Here is a 25,676-nt window from a genome sequence, read left to right as displayed (position 1 = left end):
ACAAACTTACAAGTGTAAACTCTGTAACATACATACAGAAAGGAATTAACACCAAGAGCTGGATAAAATCCTTAGCATGTTAGGAATCACACCAGTGAAGTTTTCCTAAATTAGAAACAACTGGGGGAAAGGGACAAACACAAGAGATGACTTAAACCAAGAACTGCTTACCTGGATCCACGGCTCAGCCAACTCTTTGTAAGCGGGAGGGATCTGCTGGGCTCCGTAGTGAGTAAGGTTAAAATTGCTTTCTTGGTTCCTTCTTTGCGATCCAGCCACAGGCTGCTGTGGGGAGACTGGCTGCGGTACAGTTCGCAGGGAGGCAGGGGAATCCACGGGGCTTGACAACTCATGGCTAAAATGAAAGATCACAAAAATTTGTGGCAAAATATTAACAGATAAAAGTCACACTCTGTACTCTGTTTTGAGACAAGGCTCCATGGCAGCCCAGGCTAGTCTTGATCTCATGATCCTCCTGCCTCAGTCTCCCAAGAGCTGGGATCACAGGTGTATGCCACCTTGAGAGGCTTGAGAAAGTCATTTTAATTTTTTGTTAAGCATACACGAACCAATAATGGAAAATTATTACCTGTAGAAGTCGTGGGATCTCCACTTAGATCTACAAAGGGGACATATTAAAGGTTCTCTATTTCTTCTACATTCTTCTGCCCCTGAAAAATATAACGAGAAGACTGTCTCAAAAATGTAAATCTTCACAGCATTAAGAATTTCTAGATCCTGAGTGCTTAGAACAGCTACTGTAAGACAGAGCCTCATACAATCTTATCAGAGCTTCATATAATCTGATAGGGTCTCAATCCTGAAGCTGGCCAGTGCAGCGGAGTAAACATCCTGGTGCCTTCCCTACACAAGCGCTGCTTATCACTCGTGACAGCCTCGCTTGGCTTACCGTCCTTCGAAGCATTCTGCCCCACTCCATTCCCCGCTAGTCTTCCAGATTCGCCCTCCCGAAAGCCCGCCCAGGTCCCCCCACAGCTTTGGGCTGGGAGTTTAAGTCTGCCCTCCTTCCATTTCCACCACTATAAACTCTTTTACATCTACACAGATCCTGAACCCCAATTTGCTGAAAATTCCCCATGGTGCTCAAGCAGGCCCTTCTTCTGCTCTCCCTATCTCTCCACAAACCACGCTGCAATCAAACAAAAACCCTGAGCTAGAAGACAGGCAGGTTGAGCGTGGGGCAGAAGGAGCCACCTACAGATGGACATGCAGTGGTGGTGCAGCTTGTTCCTGCAGCCGTCCTCACACACAGTCAGGCTCTCCTCGTCCAGCATGCCCAACAAGCAGATGGGGCACATCTGCTCCTCTTCATCCTTGATGCTGCAAGGGAGGGAAGCAAAACACTGAGCACCAGGTCTACGACTCCCCTGGACAATGCCCATATCAGCCAGAGATCCTTGTTTGATAGCACCATCTGATACCCACAGGGCACTTGGTTATTTCTCTGTGGTGATGTATTGTTTATGATCTAATAAAGACTGCCTGAAAATCAGAGTACAAAGCTAGCCACAGCCATAGGGGCCAGGCAGTGGTGGCACACACCTTTAATCCCAGCACTCGGGAGACAGAGGCAGATGAATCTCTGTGAGTTCAAGGCCACCCTGGGCTACATGAGAGTGAAAAGCAGAGCTCACACCTTTAGTCCCAGCACTAGGGAGGTGGAGACAGCAGTGATATGACTGGGTGGAGAGAGGAATGTACGGCAGGAGGAGACAGGGAGGCATGGCAGACTCATTGAGTCTGAGCAGCTGTGCAGTCGGGAGCAGCTTGAGGTCAGGTGGATCGCCCCTTCAGTCAGAGCATTGGCAGAGGTGAGAACTCTCTAGTGGCTGGCTGCTTTGCTTCTCTAAGCTTCAGGCAAGCTTTATTAGATCATAAACAAAATACCACCAAATTTCTCCTATCGATACACAGTAATTTAGAAGCAGATCCAAAAAATCATAGTCACAGAATGAAGTATGAGTCAGGCCGTTCTTACTGCAAATGCAATTCAATGAAGGAACTACAGCATGCGCGCACGTGCGTGTGTAAAACGTACAAGGCATACATATGTCATTATACCTGGTTCTAAACCCATCCTTCTCCTACCTTTCTTCCTCTCCATCCAGTGCAATTTTTATTAAGCATTTTTTAAAATGTTAGCGGGCTGACTGAGCATGCTTGTTAGTCTTTTTTATGCATTTTATCCTACACTGAGGTTCTAGGATCATCTCTGCACTTTGTGAGCTGTCATGTGAGTGCTGGGAACTGAACCTGGGTCCTCTGGAAGAGCAGGTGGTATTCTCAACTGTTGGGACACCTCTCCAGTCCTTATCTCTATTTCCCATTCTTTGGAAATACCAACTGAAGTTTTCATAAAATTAGATCCCCATAGGAATATCCTTTATGGTTTTCTTTTTATTGATTTTAATTTTTCCAAAAACTTACATGATGCATTACAATATGATAAACTTTTGTGCCCACACTGCTGATATACCAGTGTACCTGGAAACCTCAAATTCTGAACCATATCAAGAAAGTATCTTTGATCATCTTAGGAACTTCCGATTTAAAAGTTTTAGCCATCTAGCTTTAAACATTTATTCTCTTCAACATAAAACATAAAGTTTGGTTTCAGAAGCTTAACATTTCTTTCTTTCTCCTCCCACCCACCCCAGAAAGAAACCTGAGTTAGGTATCACAATACCCAAATTCTGGTTATGCTATTACCTCCCTGGCTTCATCTATTTCTAAGTAAGCCAGAAGCTCTTTAGTTTCACAAATGACCTGAACTGCTGTAGGGTTAAAGTCAATCCACTGACTCCAGACTTTAAAAACTTCCAACGTTTGCATTTTCCATGGATGAAAACCAGTTTTCCCCTTCGTCCAGTGGCCACAGACCGCTTCCCTGCGCTCCGCTTTCCAAGGCGGTCACAGCACTAAGAGACTGGGGGGATGGAGATGACACTTGACAGCCAGTGCTTCTCAAACCAGGGTGCTCGGGACCACAGATGCCCTTCCTCCTTTCCGCAGCAACCGAACCATCTCGTTTTAACACAGAAAGGTGGCCACGGGATAATGTTACGCAGTGCGTAATAGTCTCCATGTAATGCTCGAGACTCGGAAACGCCCACATTTGTCATTCCAGGCTGCACTGTATCCACCTTTTGTGTGCCATCTTCCCAGTAACTGGGCATTGGAGTTTGTGAAGCAGTGTGGACCTTAAGTAGTAGCCATGACTAACAGCTCCTGCCCCTTCCGCTCTGACTGACCAGTCTACTCAGTGAGGACATGCTCATCTTCCGCCAGGCAGCAGGTCTCTGAACACATCTATGAACGAAGTCCTGATGTCACACAACATCTATGAACGAAGCCCCGATGTTACACAACATGAAACCCCGTACGTGAAAGCGGCTGTGGAAGGCCACTCTGCCTCGTATATAATTTATTTCCAGAAGAATTACAGATGCTTCCTTCTCCTTCACATTGCCTTAGCTTCATTATCTGTACAGCAGTGATAAAATTCACCTGACAAGGCTTTTTTAAGAGTAACTGAAACCATGGTAAGGCACTGTTTGACACAGCAGGCCCTCATGAATTTACATCCGCCACCTGCTTTCTCACAAGAAGGGGCACTATGTTAATGTGTCGTTTTCAACATATAGTGTGGAGAAGAAAAAGTCTTCAAGCGACCTTTAATAACCTTTAGCTTTGCGAGAACACGAGACGTCAACACCATTGTATAGCAATCAAGTAAGTAAAATAAACAGTTATTCCTAAAATTAAAATGCACCGCTAGATGATGCTTACTTCTGTGCAAGTACTAACCTGTTTTCTGAACTAGATGCAGATGTGCTAGATGATGACAATGTATGAGAATTTGACATGCGCGAAACAAACTTCTGGATGGTGTTACGGGATGGAGCTTTGATTCTTGAGCTACGCCTACTGTGATACTTCTGGAACAAACTCTCAACCTAACATTGGAAAAACACAGCGTCAATGACATCGATGCCACAATTAGGCATATGAAGAGGGGAATTACTCATCTTTATTTGCATAAAGCCAATTTAAAGAGCTTCAAACGAAGAATGAAGTTTACAAGGACAATGCTTTTTTACAGAGGACCAGTATTTACTTAAGTCTTTTATAGTCTAGAAACAAACAAAAACCCAAATCACTTATCACTCACTAAGTCACCAAAGAACTTTAAAGCTGTATTACATTCACATGTCCAACATGGCCACTGCTTATTTGAATTCAGTGCTCTTGGAAAAACTTCAAGACATACAAGTTTATTGCCAATTTACACTAGAGTTGTATATTAAAAAAATTACCTCAAAATTTTTTAAAGTTTTTCTCCATAACATCGGGTCAGATGGTTCTAGTTGGAATACTCGGAGCATAACAAACAAGAGGTGAATACAAAATGTTCCACGCCCACAGCTGCAGTTCTGGTGAACAGGAAGAAAGCCCATGGGTTAATAAATCGAGGGGGTTCAATCAGAATATCTATGCCTTTGCCACTTGGGCATTTCTAAGTCTATTTTATTAAAGCTTCTATTAATATTCTTCATTATCCTCACATACAGATATAAATGCTTCCATGTATTAATCTATTTTCAATGAATTTATTCAACACACAAATTTATTTGTTCAAGGTACTGTTGTAGTCATACATAGTCTAGATGCATTTCAAACTCACTTTATAAAAATTGAGAGCACATCCATGCCTGTCATTTTAGTACTTGCAGACAGGAGGATCACCATGAATTCAGGGCAAGCCTGAGCTACAAGTTTTGAGGCAAGCTGGATGCCATATTGAGACCCTGTTGCAAAATGTAAACAAAGCTGGTGGCGCACCCCTTTAATCCTAGCACTCGGGAGGCAGAGAGACGCAGGTGGGCCTCTGAGACCAAGGCCAGGACAGCCAGGGCTACACAAAGAAACCCTGTCTCAAAAAACCACATACAGGCAAACACAAAATAAAACACCAAAGGGCAGACTAGAAGAACCCTTCCCTGTCTGGGGATGAGGTGACACTTATATACTCAACATGGACCTGTGCACTCAATTTCTAACCACAGAAAGAAACAAAATGATTTAATAGTACACAGACTTAAAATGGTACCATATACTAATAAATATAAAACAGTGTCAAATACTACCTGTGGCCCAATGAACACCCGGTACTTATTGTCCGGACTGTCTCCTCCAATCAGGAAAGAGTTGGGTCCTATCTGCTGCAGGAGGTATAGTCTGGCTCTCATCACCTTGTTCACACGGCGGTTTGTCTCCTCCGGGCTATATGGCGAGAAGCCATCTGGTGACGGGGCTCTTCGGGGTGGTGTGATTCTGCCGCTCTGAAACTTCACAACATTGTTTTTGATTAGGTAAACTTCTCACTTCATGGTAAGAAATCTACATTCAAAAAAGGTCATACCAGAGAGTCATGTGGTAGATTATATTCCCAGAAAAAAAAGCTCTATGTATGAAGTCTAATGAAGGGGAAAACACTGTAATCTGACACCTTCATTTTAGAAGAACTCTAAAATCTCAAACATCCTACAAGTGATGATAATCTCTGCCTGAGACAACCATGTGGTCATTTTACAAACTACTCCATAAACTTGGGTCTTCTAAAGTACCATGCAAACCAAACTTTAAGGTAGTAACAGTGACCACCATAAGCAGGCAATGTGCCGTTTCTAGCAGCAAATGTGAACATGAAATCTCATACTTAAGGTTCTGCAGAGGGCCCTCTAGGGTGGGATTCGCAAACATCACCATGGACTCCCCCCCAGCTATACTGCATAGACTCTTCCTCCTTTAAAAACTCCCTATTGGAGGCTGACCAAAACCTTCTGTGATCAGAGTCACAAACATCATGCTCACCACGCTACTCATTTCCCCAGAAACTGGTCTTGTCATCGATACCCAGCAGGAATTAACGATTGGTGGAGACCCCTGGACTGAATAAATGGCAGCAAAACCATGAAGCATCCCAGAACCCTTTGGTGTATAAACTGTGCAGCTGCTGTGGCAAATAGTATAGCAGCTCCCGAAAATGTTAAACTTTCCACCCAAGAGCCCCACCCCTAGTTATGAACTCAAGAGAAATTAGGACACATCTACACGCATACTTGTATGTGAATGCTCACACCGGTATTACTGGTAGTAGCCTAAAGGCAGATGCAGCCCATCTGATGAATGGATAAACCTAGTGTGGTATACAGTCGCATTGAAGGATATTCAACAACTGAAATGGAGCACTGATACATGCCGTGACAGGACCCAAGTCAAAGGTGCCTGCCACAGAAGACTATCCTTAAAAGGCAAACACAGACAAAAATAGGCCAGCGACTGCCTGGGGCTAATGAAGAGACTGCTGTAGATAAACCACAGTTTACTTGAGCAAGGACGGATCCCATGAAATGGGCAGCACTCAAAACCTGGAGTAATGTCCAGACAGCTTTTACAGGCCGAACACAAAGCAAGGAGACGCGACTGCTGGACTCACTACAGTGAGCCTTTGCCATATTGGGGCGTGACGGGCACACCCTGGTTATGTAATGAACAGCCTGTTTGTCTGTGACTGACTAAAGTTCAGTCTGCTTTCCAGGTCTAGAAACAACTGCAGGTCAATGGTGTCTAGCTCGCCCTTGCTGTGCTATAAAAGTGGGGTGGTTTGGGGGAGGAGATGGGAAGATACGATTCTGCTTATACTTATCCACGGCCCTCCTTTGCTTTGAGGCCTCATGAAATCAAGATGCAAATGGGGACGTGAGAGCTCCAAGGCCAGCAGCTTCTGCTCCAACCCAGCAGTCACGCCAGGAGGTAGATGCCAACAGCCCCACCTGTTTGAGCTTTGCAAACGAAGCAATGCATGAGCAGAAGCAAGGCTGGCTGGAGCACAGGCCATCGGGAGCAGGGACAAGCTCCTGGCCCTGGCTCTCAAACGTCTGAGCTAGCAAATCACAGCGCTGTGCTTCAACGATGTGCTCACAGGCGCTCACCCACCGCTTGTACCATCCGGTCTCTACTGCCCTTGTGCACATCTCTTTGATGGCGGGTTTAGCATAAAAAAAGCTGTTATTTGGTCTGCTGTGACATGTGCTGATTAAAGCACAGATGTAAGAAAGAATCTGGTTACCGGAGGAAGAAAGATTTTAGAGCCTTCCCGCAAGATTATGTCGATTTTCTGTCATACCCATCACACCGCCCCAAATACGAGCCCAAAGCTCAAAGAACAGATTGCTTTAGATCTATTTTCTTTTATTTCATGTGTGCAAGTGTTTACCTACATGCATGCTTGTATGTTCAATGTCCAGGAAACCACAGGAGGGCATCAAATTTCCCCAGCCCTGGAGCTACACTGGGAGCCACCTCGTGGGTGCCGGGGACGGAACCTCGGTCCCCTGGAAGAGCACAGTGCTCCCTCTGCTGGGCCGTCTCTCCAGTCCCAGGGAAGCAGCGGCGATGAGAATGTGAAAGAAAAGTGTCTGCTTTCCCAGCTGGCACATTAAATCCCCATGGTTCGCCTCACACCCTGGACAGGTCTTGAATAAATTTGTTTCAACATATACTACTTATTTGGAAAACATTAGTTTACTAAGTCACACAGATATAACTATATAATGTTAAAAAAACATTTTATATCATCAGTCTTAGAAGTCTAAATACCAAAAATGGTAACGCACAGTGGAAATAGTTTCTAAAATTTTAATTTTTGCTTTGGAACCTCAAATCTCATCAGTGGTAAAAAATATTTTATTGTCCTTGACGAGACAGTTTCATTTAGTTCACTTTAGAGAAAATGTCAATCACACAACCATACTTTGTTGACCATTCTTTCAATTACTGATTCTGTTCCATGAAGACAGGATGGCTGGTTCAGCTGGCAACTCCAGCAAGTGCATAAGGCTTTTCTATGAGATGGTGACCGTAGTTTAGCGTGTGGCTAAGTGCTTTACCCGTGTCCCATTTTGTCACACATCTCAGAATATTAAATAGGGTTGGGATTCAAACAGTAATTTCTCTGACAAAGGCATTCTTAAAAACTAAGTAGCCCTTTTCTTTCATGGACAATATACAGCAATGAAGAGCAAACCTTCTCTAAGACAGAGTAAACGCAGGGAGGACAAGAGGTACGACAATGTCGTATCAGGGAACCCCAATTCTGATGCTGTAGTCCAGGGTTAGCTGGGGTGAGAGCGCCAGCAACTTCATCAATTACCAGTGGACTGAACCAGAGAGACAACACACTGGTTTTAGCACAAAACTAGCTTGACATTTCAGAGTCTCCATCAGCCTTCAGATCATGCTTTGAAAACCATGGTCTGTGGCATAGCTGGGCAACCCTTTCTGTGTCATGAGTGAGTCAAAAACAAAAACAAAAAACAAACAAACAAAAAAGACAGACACGGACAAACTGGGTTCAAATCTTAACTTACAGGCACCGGGGAGACTCGTTTCCGTCTCACTCCTGGGGATTCCGGTTTCACTGAGCGCCCTGACGGGGAGCTGCCAGGAGACGGGCTGCGGCGGCCTTTGGGGGCTGGTGAAGCAGAGCTCGCTTGGCCCTCTCCCTGAGGCTCAGCGGCCAAGTTACTTATTTCAGATCCATCTCCTTTAATAGGGATTGGTTTTACCACCTGAATCAAAAACAGTTCAATGCTTCCATTACTTAAAAATACACAAAGTACACTTGAACATCCCAGAGAAGGAAATAAATTTGAGTGATTATACAATGGTAATACAACTATACCAGATAACAAGTCACATTTTATTTGGTATTACTTCGTTACTAATATTGGAAGACTATTTTTACTTACACAAATGTCATTATTTGTACAAAAGTTTAGAAAAACTACTAGTTGATATTGTAATCTCTAGCTCATTTAGTATTTAGAATTAGCATGAATTAGGAGTTGAATGCAGAAAAATTAGCACTTCAAGAAATGTAAGCCATAGAAACAGCAATAATGGGTATTAATTTAAGTAGTCAAATACAGTTTGATGATATTAGACTCACTAAGATGTTATTTTACAATCATTTTAGGGAAGGGCCAGGAGCACAGCTCAGAGGTACAGGCATTGCTCAGCATGCATGGGGCCCTCTGTTCAAATGTCAGTCGTAAGAGGCCAAAAAAAAAAAAAAATAGATTAAGGGGCTAGAAAAAGCCAGGGATGCTTCAAGCTTAAAGACCAATGTCTTAAATTGGAAACGTGCAATTTACGCAACCTGCTGCTGCTACTGCCATGTTTAAATACAGGCCTCCCAGCCCGAATCCTCAGTACAGTTGAAGCCTACTCCTCCTATGTACAGTCCAATTCACTAGAGGGAAACTCATCCACCTTCAGTTTTGGTTAAAGTCCCACTGTTCATAGCACCTCAGCTTATACAGCCTACATTCTTTAAAAGTTTTTGCAGTTTAGAAGAGGTATATTTTTATTATTTTTAATTATGGGGGATGTGTGCACATGGGTGCAGGTGCCTGGGGGTGAGAGGCAGTAACCTCCCTGGAGCTGGAGTTACAGGCGCTTATGAGCCACCTAGTGTGGATGCTGTGAGCCCAGCTCAGTTCCTTCAAAAGAACAGTGTGTGCTCTTAGCCGCTGAGCCATGTCTCCCACCCCTACAACCTCCTAAAAAGCTGCATGTATTTATTTGTACGTATGCATGTGTGTGGGCTCGTGCGCGCACGCACATGCCATAGTAGGCACGCAGGTCCGAGAAGGACTTGTGTGAGTTGGTTCTCTCCTGCCACTGCGTGGGCGCTGAGGGCCAGCGCTGGCACTCTGAGCTGGAGTGAGCCCCCAGGCTGCACTACTTTCCAGCTCTCCTGACTCTGTGCAGTGGTCTGCTCACCCCACGCCATCTGGCACCCACTCACTAAGTGCTTCGCGTTATTTTACACATCACTTAACTCACTGTGTATAAGCCTTAATTTCCCATCTGGATATATTTGTTTTATATTTGCTGTTTTGAGAAGGTTTGAAGGCAATTCAATAAAAAATGAAAATAAACAAAATCAGACCTCCCAAGTAGACAGTAAACTTCTTAAGGATAATTTGAAATCTGCGAGCAACAAAATTCAGGATGGGCAATTATGCTCAAGGATTAAATGTTATGTTTCTTATCTTATACATCTCTTCTCTCTTCCCTACTGCCCTACATACACAGGAAGGTATTTAAGTGTTTGTTGCAAAGTAGACAGTGAGAAAAGTTTTGTTTTACATGATCTAACATTAGTGTGGTTGGCTTTGATATAGGACACCACAGAACAACTCCAGCTCCAGGAGCTTGGAGAGGAGAATGCTTTCACTTCGGATAGCTTTCATGGCTCTGGAGTGTTTTACAAACTGAGGAGAACAGGACAGTGGTGACCACACTGGCCCAAAGGCAGCCACTAGTCACACGTAATTATCAAGCTTCAGAAGGTGGCCAATGTGACTGATAACTAAACTTAAACTTTGGTGGGGTCAGAGAGATGCTTCAGTGTCAGTAGCACTGGCTGTAGCTATTCCAGAAGACCTGGGTTGGCTCAGTCATCTGCAAATTCAGTCCTAGGGGATCCAAGGCCTTTTTCTGACCTTTGTGGGTACCAGGTATGTATGCGGTACAAGGACAACATGCAGGCAAGGCATCAATATACATAAAATTTCAAAGTTTAAATTTACTTTCATGTTTTGTTAATTCAAACTTAAGCAGGCCCGTGGGATGAAGTTGAAAGCTAGACGTTTATGTGGTTTAGTTTAATCAGGTCCTAGCTGGAGTGTAACGGATCTTATCATTGCTATCTCTACTTCAAAAGAAAAACTATAAACCAAATGTGACCAACAGACTGGAGGCAGGCACTTCCTCCTGGATATGAATGCAGAAGAGAATTTCATAACACCATCCTCAAGTGTTTCAGGGCAAATCACAGCTCGGCACACAGTATCCTTGCCTTTCCTAACCTAGTTATTCTTTTGATAGACTCCATAAGCTCTATCTTTAACTCCTGGGTCTACTTAATGTAACAGTTTCCTGCTTCCCTGAAAGAGGTCTGGAAATAAGATTCTGAGGCCTTATCAGAGCTAAAGCATCACGAATCAGAATTTTCATTCAGAAAGCAGGCTATAAAACTCCCGAGGGGGCAGACGCTGACATTAGAGGGCAGTGTTGCTTTAAGCACCCCAGCAAACGCATGCCCACAGTAGTTTCAGTTGCTTAATGAGCGGGGTTGATTACGGCTTAGTTCAGGAAGCAGGAAGTGGCTTCTGGGTTCCTCACTTCCTCCATGCTCCCCTCCAGAGCTGTGCCCACAGCACTCACCACAGGGCCTCTCCTGCTTCTCCTTTCCAACCACTCGTGCTTCCAGGCAGGCATACAGGTGGCCTTTAGTTTCTCCCTGATCATTCGCTCCTCTGGGCGGTCGTCCATCTTGTGCAATCCTTTGAGGGTTTCTTTGCTCTCCATCTCTCGGCTAAAATCGAGGGAGAAATAAGGACATAGAGAAAAGTCACATAAAAAAATAGTTTCCAAGGACATGGCTGATTTACACTCTGGTTATAGGTACCAGAAAGGACAGGATATAAAACCCACAAAAGATTGAGGTAAGGTATGAAAACTACGTACGAGATCATTGCTGTGTTCAACGTGGATACTGCTGAATGTCGTATGCTAACATCTATTTTCATAGTATCCTTAAAAAAGGATGCTCTACTTAGAGGTTGTAGGATTACTAAGAAAACCAATGCAGGTCCTTTCCCAGCATTACCAAAACAAACCCAAAACATTAGCCACTGCTTTACCAGACACTATCCACCGCACCAATATCACAACACACAAGAAACAAATATTTAGGGGCATCTTATTTCCCTTGTTCTAGGATGTCTAATTATTCGTGCCAACAACACACACAGAACTTGGAGGTATGCTTATTTTCTACACAGAACTAAGTAAAGGTTGAACAGACAACATAAAATTTAACTAGAACTATATTCTGAAATACCTTTTCATTGCCTGAATGCTCAAGCCTGCACATTCCTGAACAAGAACACAATGACCATGCACTTGGCATACTTCATAACCACAGAGGGACAATGACCTCCCACAGACATTCTGATCACCAGAATTAGGATCATCTTTAGGCCAGGAACTCCTGGGAACTAATTTGACAACGTCTAACAGGTGAAGCAGCACTCTCTGGGAGACCACTAATTTCAAAATGTACCCATGTCGATGTACGTGCGTGTACACATGCACACCGCATAGATTTCAAAGGCGTGTTCCTAGGGAAGACTAAGTACCTCTGTTCTGGGAGAAGTACCAAGTTTTGTAATTCTAGACTAACTTCAATAACTGTTTTTGGAAAGCCAGTAAAGCTAGAGAATAATACTTCCTACCTTGGAAGGAAAAGGAAGCAATCGTGGAAACACCACCAACGATGACCTCGAACTCACTAAAATGTCAACTCTGAACTTGTCTAGGAATTTTCCAGCTAATCCTAACTCAGAGGCAGCAGCTTCAGCAAAACAAACAGAACACAAAATAAACCGGAGCAGAGAGGAAATGCTCATCTGACTCCAACGAAACAGCAACGTTGTGGAGGGCTGGGAGTCACACAGCCAGCACACGTCAGAAACGGCTCTAGCGTACTCAGGAAGACAAGAGCGCCTGCCATCCGATCTGGGTCTTAGCAATGCGCAGTCAGGCCACGGGCAGTGCTGCTACCAAAACTGTTTCAAAGAAAGAAGGCATGCAGGGCGAAAACACTGTCTAACTGGTGGTCCAGTTACTCAGCAGTGTCGGGCTGCTTCTATGCTGACTATGTTGTGTTGCTACTGATGATGACGTCACTGCCAGAGTAAGAGAGGAAGTAAGAAAGGCAGATAGGAGGTAAAGGGAAGACCGGAGAGGAGGCAGGAAGTAGGATGCCAGTACCTATTTCCTCTGACTGAACAGCTCCCTGCCTGAAGGTGGCTCCCTTAAGACTCGAAGCAAGAACGCTTCAAGGACCTGGCAGGAAACAAGCTGAGGAGTCCCCGGAAGCTGCTCAGCTTAGAAGCGTCACTGTAAGAACTGCTGGGGACAGGGGGTGCGCCAGGCTGGCTGAGCCCCTTGCAAATCCACAACTGGCAGGGTCTCCCAGGCTCGTAATGTCACAACCCTCCCGCCTCCCGGCGTGCCCTCCCGGAGTGCCCTCCCGGCGTGCCCTCTGCCTGGTCTCTGCAGGGTCAGTGCCGTTCCTCCCAGTCTCCAGGACACCTGCCTGGCCCAGGGTCCTTCTGCACAGGCTATTTCCTGACTTCTATTCCCTGACTTCTCTCTGGATCCATTCTACTCGCTCTGGTTTCCCTCAACTATGCAGAGACCTTGCCAGTTCATCCTTTTACAGCCCCCCTTCAGGGGATTGCTGTGGTTTACTGGAGTGCTTGGCACATGCTTTACTCATCTGTACTCGGTAGCGCAGGGTGAGTGTGATACACAGGGTAAGAGAGGGACCATTTAACACCTTCAGCGCTCCTACTACTTTTAACATTGAGTGACTTCCATGTTATTTAATGTTTTTATCATGCAGAACTTATGATTAAATCTTTGATATCTTGTTAAGATAATTTTTCATCATTCCCAAATTAATCTACAAATATAAATGAAATGTTTCAGTTTCCTTAAAATAGTTTTATACAGTTAACCCTGAAGTGTGCATTTTTTACATGCGATCATCTGAAATTTGGATGGCTCCATGCAGTCAAAAGTTGTGATTTTCACAGGGAACTCTTCTCCCCTCACAGAATATAAAACAGCGTACTTTACAAACACCGGGGTCTCAGAACCAACGAAACACGCAGTTCATCCCGTTTTTCACACCAGGAAGAAAGCGGACCTAATTGGTTTCTTTTGTCTCTGAAACTGTAGCCAGCCTGCTGGAAGTAAAGCAAGCCTTCTCCACGCTTCCGTGGCTTTCTCACAACCCTCACTTCCCTTCCGTCCATGGTAGTCAGGGCCCCGAGTTCTGTCAAGTATCTGTGCTCATGTACAAGCAATGATCTGCCAGGCAAGGACTACTACAGCGAGAGATTGCAAGCTCCTTTTTAACCAAAGCTACTACAATCAGAAAACCTTGAAGCCTAGGAACTCCTAATGGCTGGTTAAGTGTGGCAGGTGTGTGTGCGCCTGTAGCTATTATCTCAAAAATGTGCTTGTTTTAGCTAAAACAGCTCATGAATTTCAGGCCTTTAAAGTTAACTGATTATAATAAAGCCAAATCACGTCTGGGAAAACTACCCTGAAGACTTAAACACAAGAATAAGGTTTTTGGTAAACCAAAGAGTAAATAAACACTAACAGATGGGGGGAGTTGTTTCCTATTTATCTGGGGTACAGGCGGCTCCTAAGCATTCCTCAGAAGACTTTTTATGCTGACCTAGAACTTTAAAGGTCCCTCAGGCTGATGTTAGGTTTCTTTTTTTCTTTTTTTAAGATTTTATTTACTATGCATACAGTGTTCTGTCTGCATGTATCCTGCAGGTCAGAAGAGGGCACCAGATCTCATGACAGATGGCTGGGAGCCACCATGTGGTTGCTGGGAATTGAACTCAGGACCTCTGGATGAGCAGTCAGTGCTCTTAATCTCTGAGCCATCTCTCCAGCCCTGATGTTAGGTTTCTAATGGCTCTGTCTACACCAACAGAATATAGCTGCTACACACCAAGTGGAGCACTCCCTCCCTTCTTGCAAGAGGTCGTTTTTACACTATTTATTCTTATTATTATACCAATAGCTAGATGTAATAATCTTACTAACCTCATCAGGTCCATAAAGTAGGCCCCTTCCTGGAGTGTCTTACATGCCAGGTGTGCCTGGTTCTTATAGCATTAAGAGGCTTCCCTTCCTAAGTAACACTAATAGTTCACATGTCTTTGCAGATAGTACACATGTATGTGCACACACGCACAAGCATACACAGATGCCCTCATTCACACTTTTTCTTGCCAGGAACACCCATTCCTATTCTCAAATGTCTTCAGCACAAAGTTTCTTTCCACAATTGTATAGTCCCTAGTTAGTCCTTCCTAGCAGGCTACATACCCACTGTAATACAATATAAAGCTGAGGATCTGTCTAAACTCCTGCCTTCCTCATGGCACTAGGAGACCTTTTAGGAATGGGTTGCATTTTCTCCATTTCCCTATGGGTAAACCAAGTGTGCTGGGCCTGATACACTGTACCTTTCAGTAACATGATTGGGGGGTCCCTAGCTGTCACCTCTCCTTCTGTTGTGTACTGAACCCATCCTGCAGTTCATGGTTGGCTGGTACAATAATGTGTCTTCGTTCAAAGACATTCTATACTCCATGGTATTGTAGATCGTGGATCGCTCTCTCTGGGAGTTTGAAAGTAGGGTACATGGAAAGTGGGACTGCATAAATGATGGCATCAAAATAAACAAAGCAAAGCGACACTGTAGACACTGTAGACGCAGAGACGGAATAAGGGAGAAGACAGAACTCAGGGAGCACACAGCTACTGAGGGAGGTTCAATAAAAGTAGGCACAAGGGTTGTACTGGGTCCCTCGACAGCTATTAGTCAATTACTGCTACCCTAATACCACCCCAGGTGACAAGCTGTAACTGCCTCTCCAGAGGCCACAAGTGCGTCTCAGTGAGGGAAGCATTTCCGAAGATCCTTCAGCCAGCTAAGCCAAGATTTCAACGTTACTTATTAAGAGGATTTTTCATCATTCCTAAATTAAATTAATCTACAAGTGTAAACCAAAGTATTTCTACTCTGGAATGAAAAACTCCTAACATATCCTATTCCCTGCAAAAAATCCGAAAAGGCCAACGAGGACTTCAATTCTGTGTGTGTGTGTGTGTGTGTGCGCGTGCACACACACACACACACACACAGAGAAAAAAAGAGGTAGTTAAGTAGCTAATTTTAGCTTGTAAATATGATGCGAACTACTAACATGGAGATATCCCCGGCCGGCTTCACGGCAGCAGAAAGGACTAAATGTGTGCTAGAAGTTGCCTCGGCTGCTAAGGACACTAGTCTAATTTTGTGAGCCAAGTTTTGGGGCATAACTCTGTAATCTCAGCGCCTGGGGGGGAGGGGCTGAAGCAGGAAGACTCCAAACTCTAGGGCAGCCTGGGCTATATTAATTACACTGTCTCTCTCTTTTTGGGGCAATCGCTTTACTAACAGAGTCAAAGAAGTGTCTTAATTCTGTTCAGTATTAGAGTGCATAACAGAAGTTATAATGTCCAAACCAAAGCTTTCTAGCTATGGCTGGCACAGGGAATTAGCACAGGTAAACACTTTGTTAACAGTGGAGACTCTGGGTAACTGTATGAAGGAGACTCTTGATTCTCTTGGGGTCCAGAAGAGAAACTTTGGAAAAAGATCTGGGTTATCTGAGACATACACAGCTCACAGCCACTTGTAGGCCCCACTCCAGCAGAAATTCCTGCATCGAATGCACATGTTACCTCCACGGAGAGAAGGACGAGGAAGGACCCAGGAAAGAAAACAGCGAGCGCACGTGAGGCCTGCAGGCTGAGAACGAACCTGGACACGGCACTGACTGCTCAGTCGAGTTAGGCTCGGCTCTCAGGAGCCGGGACCACACTGTCCCACTGCACAAAGCAGAGGAAGGCACAGTTCTATGTGCACAGTGAAAAATCCCTCCCTAATAAAAAACAGAACGAAGAACAAACAAACAAAACACACTCATGAGTGACTTCAACCCTTTTCCTTTCCAGGTGACAAAAGGAGTGAGTATTCACAAGTGCTTGAAATCTACTAAACTAGATGTGATCACGTGCAGACAGGAAAAACAAGAATAAAACAAACCCTGAAATTCTGTGCTGCTTCGGCACTGGAGTGTATTTTCTAGATGGACTGTCACTGGCCACAGCTGGCTTTGTCTCCCTGAGCGGGGAGACCCACAGGAAGGGCAGCCCTTTCTCCGTTGCCCAGTGCAACATTTATCAAGTCTTCACAGGCAGTGATGCCACATAAAATGCTCACACTACCAAATCAAGTTCACGGGAGATTTTATTCTAGCTATTCAGTAACACTTGAGAGTGAAAAAAACAAACAACTCCTATTTACCTTACGGAGAAGCAAGCTAACGTGCTCCAAGCTGGGTGAACTTCGGCACAACAGAAACTGTGACTAGTCCTTCCTTTCCTTTCTCCCAGGCACAATGCCACCGTAGCTCTGGCTACATTTTCCTGCCTCAGCCTCCAGGAGTGCTTGGATTACAGGTGTGAGTCATCCGACCCAGCTGACTGGAGTTCTGGACTTTCAAGTGTGTGTAGGCAGGTATCTCCACAGGGGTCAGAGGACTCCCTGGGAGCTGGTCTTCACAAAGGGCCTCTTCTGTTGGTCTTCACTGCTGTGTACAGCAGGCTGGCTCAAGAGCGAGCTTCCAGGAGTCCCGTCTCTACTCTGCTTCTCATTGTGCTAGCCTAGCTTTAATTAGTCTCTGGGGCTCAAACGTGGGTCCTCCTGCTTGCATGGGCAAGAGCCTCACCCATCAAACCACCGCTCAGGCATGACTGCTGTTTCTTAATGTGTACATGACTGCGGATTTACAAGTTTCTATACTGGTAATCACTGGGAACCGGGTTATTTCCTATTCATGTGAAAACTTCCTCAGTCTTTTGTCGATAAAAAGAATTCACCTTCAAAAAGCTCGTTTTGATTAATTACATTGTAATGTGTGACTATTAACATCTACTGTCCTGTGACTGCTGATTTTTATTTTGTATGTATGTATGTGTGTATGTATGTATGTATGTATGTATGCATGTATGTGACACACATACATGTCACACTTGTGGGAGTCAGCCTGTTTCCTCCAGGATCAAACTCAGGTCATCAGGCTTGGGTGAAAGGGGACTTACCAGCTGAGCTGAGCCATTCCAGCTGTTCCTGGATTTTTGTTTTGAGGTAGCGGTTTTGCTATGCTGACCATGCTGGGCTCAAACTTGTCACCCTCCTGTCTCAGTGCCCTGAGTAATGGGATTACAGGTGTATACCACCACAGCTGGCTCCACCATGCTATTTTGATTGATTTACATTTACAAGGTATTCCAATTAATCATATACATGCTATAAATTCACATACTGGGGGGGGCACGGACTAGTTTCTATTAAAGTATCACCTGATGTGACTTTAAAATTAAAAGTAATCTTAACAGTGGCTGCAGGGCTTTTGCAATGTAAAACATGGTACAGAAGTGCCAAGGTTATGTGTAACACTAACCGAACACTGCGCAGACACACTGCAAACGCTGGCTCACTAACTGACCCAGGAAATGGTGCCTGGAAGCAGGTTTTCTCCTGCCCTCTGTGTGTAAACCATATAGCAACAGGGACCATGACCATCACCTCTAATCAACACAGACCTGAAGAAATATTGTGTGTGATGGGCATCACTCTTACAACCTGGACCTCCTACCCGAGGTTAGTGCCTGTGGGGACATGCAAACAATTTCAAAGCGAACCAGAGGATTCCAAACGGTCTCTCTACTTCTAAATTAGTCTTTGGTGAGACTGAAACGCCACCATACACATTCAATAATAGGGATTTACAGAATGTCAGAGCTACCAGTGAGAATAAGCCACGGTTCAAATGTACTGTGTGTGTGCATGTACAGTAAGTGCCAGTGTGTCTCATGCCACACGTATGGGCCCCTGCATGTGTGCGCTCTGGTACACATGTGGAGGCTGGCTGTCAACTTTTCAGCAGTCAGTTCCACCCCCTTGTTTTGAGGCAGGTCTCTCCTGTTTCTGTCACTTTCCCGTTCTCCAGGCTAGCTGGCCTACAGCTTCTAGCTGATTCTCCTGTCCCCAGATCTCATCCTGCCACAGGACTGCTGGGACTGGAGGTTCAGACAACCTTACCTGACTCTGATGTGAACTCCAGAGCCTGAACGCAGTGGCCAGGCTTTTATGTGCTGAACCATTCCCCCACATCAGTTTTTAAACAGTTCTACATGGCTGCCCCCTTCCCTCCATCCTTATCAGTCACCTGTGACTTAGTCTATAAAGTTACCTACATGCCAAGTCTTTCTGAAATATTTTCACATTTACACAACCTGTGGGAGCTGGTTTTCTCCTTGAACATGTGGGTTCAGGCACTGACCTCGGCTGTCAAGATTGCTAGCAAACCCTTTACCCACTAAATCATCTTGCTGTACCCAAGTCGTCCTATAAGGCAACTCAATGAACCAAAAGAAACCCATATCTCAATTATGAAGTTTTGCTATATGATGTGTCCTTCTAACTTTGAAATATATGAGCATACTGAATAAACTCTAAGGGATCGGTAGGTAACTCATACCAGAAATTCAACTCAGAGATCATGTAACTTTACAATCAGTTATACAGAATCCTACAAGGGTACATAATTTAGAAATGAAAATTTTTATTTCATGAAAAGTTTTTTTAAAAAAAATAAACTACACTTTTGTTGAACTCTGCTCGAGTATTTTATGACTAAAATGTATCATTCTTGATCACAAATATTCACGTGAGTATTCAAATATGACTTGGAAAAAACTGCCTTGAAGCAAAAGTAAATCTTGCAAAACTAGCACACAGCCATTTAGCCCCCAGAGCTACTGACACACGTACGGTAAAGCAACAGGTGGACATGGTTACAGATAACCATCGCCAAACTCACGAGCTCCAGCCCCCGTGGCTTAAACCAAAAGGCAGAAAACAATGGGACACAAGCATTTTCCAAACGATCTTTTTGCTTAGCAGGCCAAGAAAGTAACAGTCCAATACTGCAAAAGTTAGGCTATGGAGATCCCTCGGCATCCCCGAGAAACCCAGATGTGGAGCTGAAGATTTCAGCCAAACCCACCAAATTCAAGTTACTCAAATGCAGTACAAGCCTGTCTAGTCTATGAAACTGGTGACGTCACTGAAACATCACATGCTGTTTCTACAAGTGGGAAAAGAATTTTTCTGAACGAATATGACAATCAATAAATTTATAAGGAAGTACATCATGTGTCCTCTGTCAAGTTATGGGGACAATTATGTACACTGACAAGTAAACATCAAAATGCAACAGAAATTAAGGCTTGCTAGGAGGAAAAGACAATTCAGACAAATCAAACAAACACCAGCAATGGAGGCGGGGGGCGGGACGGGGGACGGGACGGGGCAGGGCACCGTCATTATTGAAACTGAAGAGCTAAGAAACACAGGGGTTAGATAGAACAGGGAACTAATGACGGGAGCTGGTCAGGGAGCAACCAGTCTGGACAACAGGGATGTGAGATGAGCTTTTTTAAAAGCAGCTGTGGGGGACAAGTGGGTGGGTGGGTGGGTGGGTGGGTGGGGGGATACGTGCCTGCTGTCAGGGAAAAATGGGTTTGCACATGTGGACACGAAAGGAAGTGAAACCAGTCAGCGCCGGTCTTCAGGTTCAGTGCAGCCCGTCAGGAGCTAGGAACTAAAATTTCAGTTTCCAATATTTATGTGGACAGCGGGAAATGGCAGAACTGGGCAGAAATATCAGTAGTGCTTTTCATGATTTGTCATCGTATGAAATGTGTGAGAACTACAGAGACAGTAAAGCAAGTGAATCTCATGATGATGGACAGACGACAGAAAGGTTGTAAAGTCACTGGCTGCTCCTGGGACACTAACTACTTAAAATGAGTTAAATCCTTTCTCACACATCAAAGAAGTCATCTTTGTAGCGGTACTTCTAAACGTTCCTCTTCAGGCATTTAATGCAAGTAATTTCCAGGGTGACCATGTTTTCTAAGGGAGCTTATGATCAACACAACCCCAATTCTCACTTGTTCCTTTCTAACAAACACCGTGAAAGCTTGTATTCTTTTGATAGTTGCTAAAAATTCCAGGGTTATATTTTTCCTGGCTGTGTCCTTGATACTTGATGACAGACATTTAGGAACCTTCTGGGGGAGAATGGGATGCTGTGAGCATCCTTTTCCTTAGTAAGCAAGGAAAAGGATACTTTTACAGTGTTTGGCTGTCTATTTCCTCCCAAGAACCCTGCCACTTAGTGCTGACACACGCAGGGTTGGGAGAGTCTGCAGGCGGCAGTGCACATATGATGAGCGCTCACACCTTACCAGAGAAGCAGACCAGATCTCTACCGCCTGTGTGCAGGTCTCAGTGAAGCAGTTGCTACTTCTCGCCAGTGCTCCATCGAGGAGTGCTACCCAGTGACATGAGGCAGGCAACTGGCAGCGGAGGCAGCCACTGCTTCCATGTTTTGCTTTATATCTTGAAGACCTCAAGTGTGTGGTGTGGAGGTGTGGCTTTTCTTTGGGACCGTCTCCAAATGTGTGAGCCGCTTTCTGAGAGATCCACTAAGCAAGGCTGGTCCTGAGGGACTCGATCTTAGTACAGATTCCCATCTCCTATTTTAGGGCAAGTGGTTAAATACACAAACGTTCTGAAAGGAGTAGAGGGGTTTCCACTGAAGCAGGATGGAATGCTCTCTCACAGCCTGTGCTAAAAGGATTTCTTTGCAACCCTGAGGAACAGCCAGGGCTACAGTCCTTCCTTCTGGCGGGTGGGAAGGTGTGTTAGCTAGGAGAATGGTTTCCCGACAAGGCTTTTCCTCTCTATGCTCCCAAGGGCAGCAAACCACTCTACTCAATGAACGGCACCCCTACCCGAGTAAGCATTGGGTTAGACGGAAGAAAAGCGGAAACGCAAAGGGTACACTGGACAAAGTTTAAGAGAAAAAGACGCCAGCTCTGCTGTCCCAGAGATACTGAAGTACCACAATACCCATCCACTGCTGACTCACCTATGGACGATCTAGAAGAGCTACTGAGGCGGCGGTGCCTGAACAGCTATCAACAGCAGGACTGGCAGACAGAATGATGAAAAGCACTGAACACTGTACAAACTACACAGAAGCCACACCTTCTGAAGAGATAATGCTGTGTGATTCCAAGGATCACGCATGCACGCAGACCAGGAAGTACTAGCTGAAACAGAAGCCTGAACTTGTTTACTGCAGGGTATCTCAGAGCCATTAGTGAAAACCTAGGTTCGCAGTTGGTAAGAAGGCCCACAGTGTGGAAATTCTTTTTAGTGGAGTATGTCTGATAGGGAAGTGATGCTCATGGAACACGCTTCTAGAAATCTGCTCTGGATTCTGCTTAGAGACCCCTGTTCCAAGAGCTATTATTCCTAAGAAGCAAAACCCAGAGAGGAGCCCGATACCAACTGTCTTAAATGTTAACACAGGGTTTAAGTGGTCACAAAATTCACCTTGGGCAAAGATTACTTGGTGTGTGCCAGCAGTCTCCAGATCTGAGTATCTGCCCACCATCCATGAAGGATACCGGAGCTTGACCCAATCCAATCCCTGGCAGAGCCAGAGTTCATCAGCTAGCTACACTGGTCTAATGCGCTTATTTTCAGCTAAGGAGTTAGTTCTGGAGTAAGTCCACACAAGTTAAGAACCACCGTTTTCTCTAAAAACCTCTCTACGGCTATGAGAAAGCCCCAACACACAGATTCTTTAAAAGGGGCCTCGAGTGTTCTCTTTTCACTGTAAGAGACCCTCGGGTTCTGACAAAACACAGCACGAGTGCATCTTCAGCACACACAGCTGAGCCACTGTTAGGGACTGACCTATCAGGTCAGAGGACATTCAACACCAGGCCCGAGAGGACTGGAGGCTAGCACAGCTGAGGAGGTGATGGTGACAGCTGGAGAGGTAGTGATCTCCGGAAAAGGAATAAAGCACAGACCACAGCCGCTCACCAACTCACACTGAGCACGAGGAAGCCTTATCGGGCGCAGTGTGTATGAGATGACTATTAGAAGCACCAATGGGACAACAGCCACCAAACCCAGAAAAACTGGGGGAGTTTCCAGCAAGAGACACCACTTAACAAGCTGGACTCAGTGAGACAATTTATACACACAACATTCTTACATACACCAAAACTCAGGCGGCTTCGGAGTGCAAACCATGTTCCCAGGGCGGTGTGGACAAAGACATCCGCTCAGTGACCAGGGTTATGAGCTCTGGAGTCAGGTTTCCTGGGGTCAACTCAAGGGTCAGATCTTCCTAGCTCTGGAGCTGAGGTCCAAGTTATTGAAGACTTCCACTCCTCAATTTCCTCACTGTAAAGTGGGACCAACTACACCACGCATACATACAAGGCGGGTCCAGAGCACGGACCGTGTGCATAGTACTCAGGAGGAAGCTAACTTCCATTCTTCCCTGTTAATCTCTGGTGTACAATGGAGACAGTGGAGGGCCTGTAACTATGACTACTATTGTTAATGCTATCCTTGAGAGACCGCCACAGTTCCAGGTGCTGCTCCAGGTGTCCATACTCAGCGGTTCAGGCCTGGAGCACAGCTGTGGGTAAGACTCATGTCACTGAGGACAGACTCTTGCAGAAAGGTTAAACTGTCTAGGGAACTCCTGGCTTTGCTGGAATCACAGGCATGTGCACACACCTCGTTTATGGTAGCCTTTTGAGAGCTAATCTAAAAGCATAACTACTGTCATAATCAGGTATTTTATATTGTTAAAACTATCTTCCCAGGACTATTTGCTATTCAGCCAGCCAGTACTCACTGCTTAGCATCTGTCACTTCAAGATACATCTAAAGCACACACCAACAAAACAAGCGGCTAAAGTCTTGTGAGTAATAACCTCCAGTTTCTTTGGACACAAAGATGACATATTTGACTTAGACACAGAAACATTTTATATTAAGCTCTAATACCTGATAGTTTTAGTGTTTTAAAATATTTTTGTGTGTATGAGTGTTTACATGTTTGTCTGTGTATCACATGTGTGCACTGTCCATGGAGGCCAGAAGAGGGCGTCAGATCCTCAGAACGGGAGTTACAGATGGATGCTAAGAACCAAACCCAGGTCCTCTGCAAGAGCAAAAGTGTTCTTTACTGCTGAGCCATCTCTCCAGTCCCTATACTATATTAACCAGTTCATGATATTAACACATCATCTTTCATGAATTATACAATACAAATAAACACGCCATCATGTACAAACCTATTCAGCATGTAGCTTACATATCCCCAAAGAGTCATCTTATACTCACATGACCCAGCAAAGCAGAAAAAGCTAAGACAAATTCCTAGTACTTAAGCCACGCCACCAAAAGTGTCAACAGAATAAAAACAGTGGCTACAAAATAGTGAACTAACATGCCTTAGCTCTGAGGTCGGGTGTCTGCTGGTGTTCATGTCCTTGACATCTCATGAGAACACACTGTTGTTAAACGGCTAACAACGGAAAAGCCCCAGGAGGGTCTCAGGAGTCCTTCCAGTGACCTGTAAACTGGGATCAATCTCAGCACCAGCAGTGGCCCCTCCCCGAGAATGCAGCCTCCTAGTAGATCTTGGCCCAGGCCATCTGCTCCTCACTCTGCTATTCACTCTTCTTCCCATCATGAGATGAGACAAAAAGACCCACAGCAAAGCTTGGAAGCTTGTCAAGTGTAGGTGGTCTCTGGGGTTCCTGGCTGCCGTAGACCCTCTACTGCAAGATGAACTAGCTAGAAAAACATCACAGGGAAGGGAAGGGGTCAAGAGAAGTAACACTGAACTCAGCAGGGGGCGCTCTTTCCTTACACATGTAATTGAAATGATTATTAATAGCTAAGGTACCTGCCCACAAATCCCTGCTTTCAATCTGACATCCTGCTCCAAACACAGCCTAAGTCACCGTCTTCCTAAATAATGTCTTCCTCACCTCATCGGAATCCATAAACATCAGCTTCTTTTCACCTTCGCAAAAGCCATAAGAACAAATTACTTCGATTCTACACTGGCAGGGTGTGATTCACAACTGTCAGGTGGTTCAAAACTTTCCCTCATAACCATTTTCCCGTTTTAAATACAGGTGGACACTGAGAATGAGACAGAAACCATTATTCCCAGCAAGCAAACACAGCGAGTCTTTTGTAGGCACATCAATCATTCCTTTTATCAAGGATAGCTGCCTCCATTCACTTTCATCTAGGCTGATGACAGACTATAGTTATAAGTCTTGAAACTTTCAAACCGAAATATGAAAACCACTTGACAGTGGATAAAACTCAAGTTTGCCTAGCACTAAGGAAGGGAGAACAAAAGAAAAACCCTGCAATTTGCTTTGCTCTTCCTAGGTATGCCCACTGGTCTTTGAAAACCTTTTAAACTTTTTTGTTATTCATTCTACGTGTTTGCCTGCACGCTCACCTGTACACCGGAAGTGCGCTAGGCATCTGAGGAGCTCAGAAGAGGGTCTCCGAGTCACTGCAACTGGGACGGCAGTGAATCATAGCTGGGTTCTCTGTGCTCCTAACTGCCGAGCCACCTCCAGTCCCTCCAGCCCTGGCCCTGACCTTTTTAACAGTTCGCAGGCCCTAGGGTCACTCTATTACTCAGAGAAACTATCACAGTGTCACCTTCAGCTCCCCTGCTGGTCATAGTCCCTGCAACAGTGAAGAGAACCTTCCCCTGGCCCATTCAGCACACAGCACCAGACTCTGAACCAGAGAGATCCTCGAGGGCAGAAGTGGGTCTCAACTTCATTATCCTTGTCTTGGTAGAAAGGCTGGCACAAGGGACGGACGAGGTAAATACAAGTTGAACAGACAGTGGGCTGCTCTTTCTCCTCTGGCAGGACCTGTCTTACTC

The 25,676-nt window shown here is 45.0% G+C and overlaps 1 protein-coding gene across 1 annotated transcript in view; it reads right to left on the bottom strand.

The window, feature by feature from the left end:
* Positions 1 to 25,676, bottom strand: part of Map3k1 (mitogen-activated protein kinase kinase kinase 1) — a 62,924-nt gene that overhangs the window by 16,921 nt on the left and 20,327 nt on the right. The window contains 8 exon segments of the mRNA XM_005065477.2: positions 172 to 355; positions 590 to 671; positions 1,220 to 1,341; positions 3,829 to 3,977; positions 4,338 to 4,454; positions 5,169 to 5,369; positions 8,454 to 8,654; positions 11,320 to 11,470. Coding sequence (XP_005065534.2) covers positions 172 to 355; positions 590 to 671; positions 1,220 to 1,341; positions 3,829 to 3,977; positions 4,338 to 4,454; positions 5,169 to 5,369; positions 8,454 to 8,654; positions 11,320 to 11,470 — 1,207 coding nt within the window.

The sequence above is a fragment of the Mesocricetus auratus genome, unplaced genomic scaffold (genome assembly GCF_017639785.1).
Source record: "Mesocricetus auratus isolate SY011 unplaced genomic scaffold, BCM_Maur_2.0 Super-Scaffold_100020, whole genome shotgun sequence".
In the NCBI taxonomy this organism is placed as follows: Eukaryota; Metazoa; Chordata; class Mammalia; order Rodentia; family Cricetidae; genus Mesocricetus; species Mesocricetus auratus.
This window is presented reverse-complemented; position numbering and strand designations above follow the sequence as displayed.